Source organism: Rattus rattus, chromosome 1, assembly GCF_011064425.1.
Source record: "Rattus rattus isolate New Zealand chromosome 1, Rrattus_CSIRO_v1, whole genome shotgun sequence".
NCBI classification, from domain to species: Eukaryota; Metazoa; Chordata; class Mammalia; order Rodentia; family Muridae; genus Rattus; species Rattus rattus.
The window spans coordinates 271,187,184-271,198,913 of record NC_046154.1 but is presented as its reverse complement, the minus strand read 5'-3'; the positions used below and the strand labels follow the sequence as shown (position 1 = coordinate 271,198,913).

General features: G+C 47.5%; 1 protein-coding gene across 1 annotated transcript; it reads left to right on the top strand.

The window, feature by feature from the left end:
* Nucleotides 1–9,989: 9,989 nt before the first annotated feature.
* Nucleotides 9,990–10,925, top strand: LOC116890236 (olfactory receptor 8S1-like). Its single transcript, XM_032890965.1, has one exon. The coding sequence runs from the start codon at nucleotides 9,990–9,992 to the stop codon at nucleotides 10,923–10,925; it is 936 nt and encodes a 311-aa protein (XP_032746856.1).
* The last annotated feature ends 805 nt before the right edge of the window (nucleotides 10,926–11,730 follow it).

Below are 11,730 nucleotides of genomic sequence, written 5' to 3'. Positions count from 1 at the left end.
CACATGGCCAGACACAGTAACACACACACACACACACAGAGACATACACATACACACACGTAGACACAGACACACACATGCACAGACACATACCTGTCTCTTATACACATCTAGATGTGTATAAGAGACAGCAGAGAGACAGAGACAGAGAGACAGAGACAGAAATACAGACACACAGACACACAGACACATACATACAAAGACACACACAGACACACAGATATAAACACACACACAGAAGACAGTAACACACACACATATATACACAGACACACATACACACATATACACACACACAGACATACATACACATACACACACACTCACATACACACACACAGACATACACACACATACACAGAAATACACAGACACACAGTCACAGACACACAAACACACAGATACACAGACACAGACACACACATAGATGCATGGCCAGAAAGTAACACACACACAAACACACAGACACACACACAGACATACACACACAGATACAGACAGAGAGAGAGACAGAGAAATACACACACAGATAGACAGATAGACACATACACACACACATACATGCAGACACATACACAGATACATAGCTAGACATAGTAACACACACACAGAGAAACATACAGACACTCAGACACACAGACACACATACACAGACATAGACACATACACACACACATACATGCAGACACACACACACACACACAGACACATGGCCAGACACAATAACACACACACATACACACACACAGACATACGCATACACACACGTAGACACACACACATGCACAGACACATACAGACACTCAGACACACACACAGACACACACACACAGACATAGACAGATAGACACCTACACACACACACATACATGCAGACACACATACACACAAAGACACATGGCCAGACACAATAACACACACACACACACACACACACGTAGACACAGATACACACACGCATAGGTACATACAGACACTCAGACACACAGACACACACAGAGACACACAGACACAGACACACATGCACAGACACACACATACATACAGAGTCACATAGATAGATATACACAATACATAGATATGTACACACACATACATACATACAGATCATACATACAGACACACAGAGACATACACATACACACACGTAGACACAGACACACACATGCACAGACACATACAGACACATGGCCAGACACACAGACACACACACACACACACACACAGACACACACATGCACAGACACATACAGACACACAGACACACACACACACACAACACATGACCAGACACAGTAACACACACACACACACACACAGAGACACATGGCCAGACACAGTAACACACACACACACACACAAACACACACACACAGACACACGGACACACACACACACACAGACACACAGAGACACACACAGACACACACACACACAGACACACACAGACACACACACACAGACACACATACACACACACACACACACACACACACACACATAGACACAGACATACACACGCACAGACACACACAGACACACACACAGACACACACACACACAGAATCTTATGTAGCATGTGAAGAGCAGAGCCTGCTGTCCGGACTTGATGCAAATGTCCGTCATTCTTTCTGTACAGTCACGTGTGACTATTCATTTGGGGGCTTCTCAACTCCAAGTCCTCTCACTACTTAGGTGACTCCCTTAGTCTTTCTGTGTACAGGTCTGGGGCCCTGACAGAAGATCTTCTTCAATGCTCATACTGCGTCTTGCCTCTGCCTCTCTAAGATGGTTGACAGTTTTTCCTGTGTGCTACATATGACTCTGCCAAACCAATTTGAGGAAACTTGCAGTGATGGGAACATATCATTCTGAAGATGTGCCACCAGGGGGCAGTGGAGGGCCTAGCGGGAGGTCTGGAGCAGGTGGACTCTTTACTCTCCGTGGAGCCCCATTTATGACCTTCACTTTGCAATTTTTAAATCAGTGACAATGGTTACATAACACTAAACATAATAAACGATATTATTAAATTTTGAGGTTATAATTACATTTCCCCCTCCCTTTCCTTTCTCCAAGCTCTGTATCACTTTTTACTTTCTTTCAAATTCGGGGCTTACTTCATTCATCGTGGTTACCTGCATATATATGTATAATGCTACATGCACTCATATTATCAGGGTTGACCACTTGGTACTGTGTGCTCTTCCCTGGGGAGACCACTTCTGCCCTCAGAGTCCTTGTTCCCTGGTTCTCTGTGTTCCCTCATCCACAGGAGCAAACCTATTGTTACTCCTCTTGTTCAGCTCCGGGTGAGACTGTATGGGCAGAGCTGCTGACGGGGCTGGGAGACACACTCACGGTACGTCTCTTGGTCTTCCGGCCCAGACTCGATGTTAGAAGAGGTGATGTAATGTTAAACAGGAGATCAAGAAAAAATATATGTTTTTCTTTCTCGATCCTGAGCTTATTCTAAGTAACTTCTCATCCTTCCTAACACTAAAGAGAGATAAAGCAGAGGGGAGAAAGTAGCCTGGTTGCTGTGTATTGTGATGTGAAAAACTGGCCCTCCAGTCTGCTTGCCCCAGCGACCAGGAAACCCTCACCTACACCAAGTGATACTATGTAACTTTGCAAAGTAGAGGGTTTAATATCTGCCCAGCTCGAGTGCTCTAAGGCTTAGTATAAATGTAAAGGTTTTGTGGTTTTTATTTGGGAACTGAATGGCTTAAGGTGGGTTAGAAACCCCAATTAACATTTACTACAACAGCTGTCAGACTTCCTTGGCCAAACCTCACATCTCCGAGCTTTCCTTACCTGCCCATACCCGTGATGGCTGCCACCCGGCTTCCACGGCAGGATCAAATGGGCACTGCGGACGGGTCTGACCTCACTGAGACACCGTACCGGTTTTGCTTAGTGTAGCTCAGAGCTCAGCTTTACTTCTCTACGCTGACAGGAATTCTCTGAGCTCAGAGCCTCTGAGTCTGTCTTACTCAAATTTAGAAGAAATCACTCCAGCTGTGAAATAGCTCAATTTCTGTCTCTCATACTGGCTACAAAAGTTTGCATGCAGACATGTATGGACTGGCACGTCGGCATGTTCGTCGACAGATACAGATATATGACTCAGCATTTACCTTTCTTCCACACGTGAAATGTGTGTATGTGAGGCAGGTGCCATGTGAAACGCTTTAGATGTAAATAAACTCAGGAATAAACACTGACTCTTCACCGTCTGCAAATTCCTATTGTGAGGCTTTGGACAAACTGCTTAGTTTCTGTGAACCCCAGAACAGGTATATGTATGTGTGTGTGTGTGTGTGTGTGTGTGTGTGTGTGTGTGTGTGTGTGTGTGTCTGTGTATAAACGGTCAGACATCAGCACCCCCCACTTCTATGTCAAGGTTGTGCTCTGTTCTGCCACTGATGTTTGTCTACAGTTTCACCAGCATTTATATATGTGGTGGTTTGAATGAGACCCACCCACCCCCATAGTCTTGGGTACCTGAATACTTGGTTCCCCAGATGGTGGTGCTCTTTGGGGAGGTTTAGGAAGTCTTGTTGGAGGATGTGAATCACTGGGTGTGGGCTTTGAGAGCAAAGCCTCAGGCCACTTCCAGTTCAAAATATCTCTCTCTCTCCTCTTTGCCTCTTTATCTCTCTCTCCCTCTTAGCTTCCAGCTGCCATACCGCTGGCCACCAAGCGTCCCCATCACGATGGACTCTCATCACTCTGGAACTGCAAGCCAAGTTAAACTCCTCCAATGTGTCGCTCTGGGCCACTGTGTTTTCTCATGGCAACAGAAAACCAACAGATACAATACCATTCTCATTATCGAGTTCAATCCTGACTCTCCCATTTCTGGCTGAGACCCCACAGTCCCCCCTTGAGCAGAGGAAAATTGGAACGATGTCATAGACAGAAGATAACCGAACAAGGACACCAATGCCTACAGGCACTGCAGCTCCTACTGGGGTTACAGATTATTACCACAACTCCAGGCAGTTTATACCATGCCCAGAGCCCATGTCTCCTTTGAAACATCCTTGCCTTCAAATGGATTATGAGCTTTATGTCTGCCCCAAGGAAGGCCAATGACCATGTCACGGATAGCAATGCCTACTATCAAGGTGGTTCCTTCAGGAGTGCCAACGAGGCTTCCCGGCTGCTGAAGGATTTCTTCTTTCGGCTCCAGGGTTTCCTGTCTCACTCCCAAAGTACCAGCTGGTAGAGTCAAATAATCTAAACGAGAGATTTATTGCACACACAGCCAATGTAACTCACAACCACGACGACAGGCGTATGATTACAGCCGCCACTGTTCACGCTTAGTATACAGTTAGCACATTGCCAACATGGCTCTATAGCGTCACCTGCTGCTGACCCCTGATTGTAACTAGAAGTTGGAAAACAGAGTTCTTTAGTGCAAACTCTGGTCTCCTGTGGAACAACATCCCAGAGCTTGCTTGGATATCACGTCTATTTTCAGTGCTATTTAAACTCTGCTCCGGTCTTCTTGGCCACACATGAATTCAAGTGACTTTCGAACAGCTGGTATATCAAAATGCTACCAGGGTAGATTCCCCAGTCTGCAGCTGGATGCCACTTACAACGGTGGCGGCAAAGAGCCACCCCCTCATCGTAAAAGTCTTCGGTGTTCAGTCAGGATGTCACCCTTGAGTATCGAGTAAGTGTCATGGCAGTGAGACAGCTCGGTATATTCTGAACAACTGATAGGCGGTTTGAGGAAGAGATGTCCCCCACAGTCTTGAGCATTGCCACACTTGGCCACTAGTTGGTGTCACCGTTTGGGGAGGCTTAGGTGGTGCAGCCTTGATTGGAGGAAGCACGTTACCAGAGACAGGGTTTGAGAGTGAAAGCCTTGTTCCAGATCTCTGTTTCCTGCTCCTGGTTGAGAGGCAAACTCTCAGCTTCTGCTTGCTACAACACCATGGTGGACTCTTACCTTGCAGGAACCATAAGCCCAAATAAACTCTTTGTTCTGTAATTTTTTTTTTCTCTTTTTTGGTGGTGGTGTTTACTACCACAGAAACGTAACTAACTCACATCACTGACTACTTCCAGAGATTTCTATCCTTAGACAATATTGTGAGCAATCCACACAAGATCTGTAAGGCGGTTGCCCTCCCCCTTTGGAGTCTGTACAGAACACACCCAGACACCAAGTTCTCAGCAGGAAGGAGGATTATTACCTGAGAGGGACAAGCAATGGGGGTGGGAGGGTGGGCTGCCTGGATTGGATGTCACCACCACCACCACCATCACCACCACCACTGCCACATCATCATCATCATCATCATCATCATCATCATCCCACCACCACTACCACCATCATCATCATCATCACCACCACCACCACCACCATCACCACCACCACCACTCCACATCATCATCATCATCACCACCACCACCACCATCACCGCCACATCATCATCATCATCATCACCACCACCACCACTATCACCACCACCACCACTACCACCATCATCATCATCACCACCACCACCACCACCATCACCACCACCACCACTACCATCATCATCATCATCACCACCACCACCATTAGCAGCAGCAGCAGCAGGAGGTGGTGTCTCTGCAAGAGCGGCTTTTAATGAGGAAAAAGGAAGTCTATGCTAGGATGACTTGATAAATCCTGATTGGACAGGTTAGACAGTGTAGTCAAATCATGAGGTTTGATGGCTAGACCTTGATGTTTAGACTCAGGAATAAGTCAGTGGCCAAATAGGAACAGACACACATTGGAGGTAGCTGTAGGAAATATGATCGAAAGGTTTAGCCAGGGAGAGGGAAGCGGGAGGGGACCGGGTCTGCCTCACTGTTTTTGTCACGCTTGGGCCTGTGAGCCCTTCAAAATCTGTGATGACACGTCACATCGGGAGAGGTCTTTACAATGCCCTGACACACAGAGAGGGTACTCTCTGGAGGTCTCAGTTTAATGGAGACGTTAATTCAGTGCCGAAAGTGGTATTGTAGAGAAAAGGGAGTTCTTATCAGTTCGCATGTCACAATGTAGACTTCTGACCCTTGCATTCTGTTTACCTTGCCATAGTGAGTTATGTCTGTTGTCTGTTTCATAAACTAGAAAACTGTTCTTCTTGGCATGGGGCTTTTAGACCGAAGACAGGCACTCACAGAGGAAGAAAAAGATGAACGACCTCTGTTGAATCCACTTCTCTCTGTAAACATGTCTGAAGTCAGACCAGGGTCTGGGGCAGTGTTTTTTTTTGGTTTTTTTTTTCAGAGCTGGGGATCGAACCCAGGGCCTTGCGCTTCCTAGGCAAGCGCTCTACCACTGAGCTAAATCCCCAACCCCCAGAACCAAAAGAAAAAAAAAAAAAGAAATAAAACACATTTCCCGTCCTTGCATTCCGATGAAATCCTGGTGCAGGCAAGTCCATTGGTCCATCTGAGAATCTCGAAGAGGATGGATGCTTGGAAGGCCATTGGAACAGATGTCTTTAGCTTCCCAGAGCAGCAGTGGCATGGACAGCAGCCTCACCCCAAGGCCTCAGAGGCAGGACAGGATGGGGAGTGCTCAATGTCACTAACAACCATTTCCTCTTGGGCTAGAGGAGAAGGAGAGTGATCCTAATGGCTTACCTGGACTTCTATTCTGGCTGCCCGTTGGCTGGCTGGAGCGGTGTGCAGCTGCCATTTTCCCTCCCTTGACCTGTGACCTTAACACCATCTGCAAAGTCCCCTTTCCTATGGCAGGCCCTTCTCCTGCATGTCCGGAGGTTTCAGAGGTCCCTTGGGAGGCATCCTGTTGCCGTGGAAGCTGCATTTTGACTTTAGTATAGTGTATAGGAGGAGAGGGGCTCTAGGCATGGCCAACAGAAACCTCTGGACCCTGAATTGCTTATTTTTGAAAAAATAACCCGAAACAAATATAGCGGACACAGAAGAGGTAAAAATCTCTATAGTAGGTGATTATCAAATCACCTACTTCTAGGAAGTCAAGTTGGGAAACACTGAAAAAGTAGTGAGGGACTGCGTGAAAAGGAAAATTAACTCCAGAGGAGGTAAAACTGAACTGCGAAACTGACTTCCTAAAAGAAACGGCATCGAGCGAGAAGACAACATGGTGATAGCTTTGGAACATATGTTTTTAATTGATCCATTAGGTCAGACATGGTGGCCAACGGTGCTTGAAAGTCAGAGGCAGGTGGGTATCTATGAGTCTCGGGTCAGGTAGAGCAGCTACGTAATGAGACCTGGTCTCAAAAATAATATTATCCGTTGGGAGTCTGTGTCCATTGATCATTACACACCGTGCACGTGTGGCTTCACTTATAAAAAGATCAAAGCATGATAGCCCTTAAATATGGGGAAACAAAACTGGTTAAAAAAAACCACAAAATGGAATCATATACTTAAAATGCAGAGGTGAACATCACTAAAAGACATTCCATGAACAGAACCCTGAGGGGACACTTTCAAGATGAAAAGAGATGCTCCCCAGCGGCTGTTCCCCAGTCAGACCCCTTTTCCAGCTGTGTCTGATTGGGGTCAGAGTCTTCTGCTGAGGTCTCTTGGTTTAGCTACTGAGCCTTTCCAATTCTGGATGCAGATCAGCTGAGTAAAGTAAGTGAGTATGTTGGTTAATGCAAAACATCACCAACTACATAATAATTATGATATATATGTATATAGATCATATATATAACATATATATATAACAGATTATTATATATAGTGGATCTAGAAGTACAGCTTTAGGGAGATGTTTTACAATAAACCGTGAATCACTTAACCTCAATGGGAATTCCTGGGGGGATCATTTAGTAACCCTTTTAAGCCAAGGAGCCCAATTTTGCCCCAGGAGGTGCTTTCTAGCATCCAGGAGACACAGCTGTCCCCTGGGCTTTCAGGTCATTGCTTCTCTGTCCCATTGGCCACCTTTACACAGTGGCCCATCTAAACGGCTGGACCTGAGCCTTCTTTGTTAGGATAGTGCCTTAGCGGTATATTAACAGCCACGGAGAGGTGGTTGTGCTAAGAGGATTGTGGAAACTGCTGTGATGCTCGTTAGGAATTGGAAGCCTACAATTCCTTTCCTTTCCTTTGTAAGTCTACAATGAGGTCACCTATGCTGCGGAAGTCCAGAAAGGCTCACTGAGGGGCGAGCGCATGTGCTGATGCACGGAAGACCTTAAACAGACATGGTGGTGTCAGTCCCTGAGATCGGGCGCTCGTACAGATTCCTTCGAATTTCTCCTGCATTCAGGGACACACCAAACACCTTAGGAAAATGGGATGCTTCTGCACAGGGAGACGGTGGCGGAGCACAGTAATGCCTGCGTCCCCCAGCCCCCGTGGTTTTCTCTGATGCTTTCCCAGCGTCCACCACTCTAGCCTTTCCCCAATCTCTCTCTTTCCCTGCCCCCTACCCAGCCCTCTTGTCTGCAGTTTGGCTCCTGGGCTAGCAGGCTCCACTCTGGTATGGGAAGTCATTTCTGTTATGTAAGAAGTTTGGTTTGCTCCTCAGAATAATTCCTCTACCGCTTTTAAGGAAAATTCAATATGAGTTAGAGGTGAGGAAAAGAAAATCGGGCAACACTTCAGCACCTCTGCTGTTTTTAGCACTAGACTCAAATCAGTACCCACCCACGCCCCCCCCATCACCCACCCCACGCCCCCACATGGCCTTCCAGAGTAGTGAGCTCTCACTCTCATACATGAAAAGGCTGATAGGCTGTTTACAAGTTGAGGGGGGCTAGTAGGAGAACGCCATGCACGTACCAGGGGTGGAGTAGATGAGGACACCTGCGTATTCATAAAGAGACTTACGTATTCATAAAGAATTCCAAACACACAAGGCACAGAAAGCAGCTGTACATTTAACTATCTGTGTGCCTGCTAGTTTTTTTTTTTTTTTTGGTTCTTTTTTTTTGGAGCTGGGGACTGAACCCAGGGCCTTGCGCTTCCTAGGCCAGCGCTCTACCACTGAGCTAAATCCCCAACCCCGTGCCTGCTAGTTGTAACCCCGAGGTTTGCCGCAGCACAGAACAGGGTACAAAACTTTCCAGCTGACAGACTTTTGTCTGTTGCCTTTGCTGCATCTGGGCTAATGCAAGCCGTGGCTGTGTGAAATCCCCTGTTGGTCCCCACCCAGGCCAGCTCTCTGCGTAGTAAGGCTTCAGGCTGTTCTCCCTGGCTTATCCGCGTTGTCCTCACTCATCAATCCATTCATTCTTATTTTGAGATAATGCATTTTGAGCACATTTGAGCCACTTACCAAGCTAGATGCTTCTGTGCGTCCCCTTCTGAAAATGTTTTTCCCAGCCAGGTCCTTTCTGGAAAAGAGCCACAGACACTGTACGTAACTGGGACAACAGAGGCGCTAACTGTGGCTACGTTCTCTGAGTCCTTCCCCGTGAAAGCTGGGTCTCGGGGTCTGAATAACTGAAGCTCTGAGAGCAATGAACTCCAGCACCAGGTTAAAATAAAAGGAGGGGGGGGGATGCCTTTAATCCTGTGAATTTCACAAAGATGTCACAGAGTGCCCATGCCATGATGGAGTTTTAGTTCCAGGGGAGAGCAGTTTCGAAGTGGTCCAACCTGAAGGTGACCTTGTAAGATTTTTACTCTGGCCTTCATTATTTTTCTTTCTTTCTTTTTAATGTGCATCGATATTTTGCCTGCATGTATGTCTGTGTGTATGTGGGGGGGTTGAATTCCCTGGAACTAGAGTTGTACACAGGTGTGAGCTCCCATGTGGGTTTGAACCTGGATCCTCCGAAGAGCAGCCAGCGCTCCCAAGAAAAGGTATTTCCGGAGCTCGAGGCTCTGGGCCAGTGACTCGGGCCAGTTAACCATTTCTAAGCATGCATTTTTAAGTAGCGAGAAACTCTGTCTAAGGAAGAGGGCCAGACGCTCACACGTCTGCTAGGCAGAGGAAAGGATATCTCCAGTTTCTCTCTACTGCCCCAAAAGAAATGTTAATGGCAATGAGGAACCGCAGCACGGTCCCCGAGTTCTTCCTGCTCGGGCTGTCCGCCGACACCCAAATCCAGATTCTTCTCTTCGTGCTTTTCCTGGTGATTTATCTCCTGACCCTCGTGGGGAACCTGCTGCTGCTGCTGGTGGTCAAGGTGGACCGCCACCTCCACACACCCATGTACTTCTTCCTGGGACAGCTGTCCTTCCTAGACCTCTGCCACTCCTCCGTCACGGTGCCCAAGCTGTTGGAGAACCTCCTGTCTGTGAAGAAAACCATCTCAGTGGAGGGCTGTCTGGCTCAGGTCTTCTTTGTGTTCGCCACCGGAGGCACTGAGTCCTGCCTGCTAGCCGTGATGGCCTATGACCGCTACGTGGCCATCAGCTCTCCTCTGCTCTATGGCCAAGTGATGAGCAGGCAGCTGTGTGCGGGGCTGGTGTGGGGCTCGTGGAGCCTGGCTTTCCTGGATGCCTTCGTCAATATCCTTGTCGCTCTGAATTTAGATTTCTGTGAGGCTCAGAATATCCACCACTTCGTCTGTGAGCTGCCCTCTCTCTATCCCTTGTCTTGCTCTGATGTGTCTGAAAGCTTCACCACCCTGCTCTGCTCCAGCGTCATCCACTTCTTTGGGAACTTCCTCCTGATACTCTTGTCTTACGGTCGCATCTTGCGGACCATCCTGGGCATCAGCTCCGCCTCAGGGAGAAGCAAGGCCTTTTCCACCTGCTCGTCCCACCTCACCGCAGTGAGCTTCTTCTACGGCTCAGGGTTACTCCGTTACCTCATGCCAAATTCCGGGTCAACTCAAGAGCTGATCTTCTCTCTGCAGTACAGCGTCATCACGCCCATGCTGAACCCCCTCATCTACAGCCTGAAGAACAAGGAGGTGAAGGCCGCCGTGAGAAGAATGGTCAGAAAATATGTGCAGTGTCTCAAATAAAAACGGAATCGTGGGCATGCGGCTAGGACGCTACTGAATGGTGCCCGGATGCTGAACGGGGCCGGAGAGCTACGTCTCTGCAAGCCCTTTTTTCTTAAAGATGGAGAGTTACTTTATCAGTGTGGTTATACTCGGAGGGTAAGGTAAACTTGTAGTCTAACATGTTCTCTTGTAAATTACTGTATTGAGTCCCTATACGCTGTCTGGTGGACACTGGTATTTTCTGCTCAGTCTGTGTTCTGCCAGAAATCAAACTCATTCGATGTGGGTTCAGAAAGCCCATGCACCTTGACGTCTCGAAAGTCCTTTCTCAGCCCAGGTTGGTGTTCACGCCTCCAGTCTGGCAGGTAGAGGAGAAGCAAGCACAGAGGCAGTCCAGATCATTTACACGCTGAGAAGTGAGGGGAGATTCTAAGGTGCAACGTCGTCTTCGCCACTACATGCTCACCTTGTGTCACATACCGTGTTAAACCGTTTGCATGTGTCACCCCATTTAAGCTGTCACAGCAAAGGCACTGAGTAAACATTTCGGTTGTCTCTACTCTGAAGAAGAGAAAACTGTCTCGGGGAGGTAAGGGATGGGCTTGGAATTTCGAGCCCAGCAGACTTATTATTACCCGTTTCGTTGCCGTATTGATAACGGACCCTCCTGCGATCCCGGGCCCATGAATGAATTGTGCTGTTCAATGTTCAGCACTGTTTTCTATTACTTCAAGGCAGGGTAAGATTTTGTCATTTTCAAAACAAGGGACTCAAAAGAGACATTGATCTTACAATAGACTTACATGTAGACAACTGACGACAG

Excerpts from the sequence above, each read along its gene's own strand:
- LOC116890236 (XM_032890965.1), top strand. The coding sequence starts at position 9,990 with ATGGCAATGAGGAACCGCAGCACGGTCCCCGAGTTCTTCCTGCTCGGG.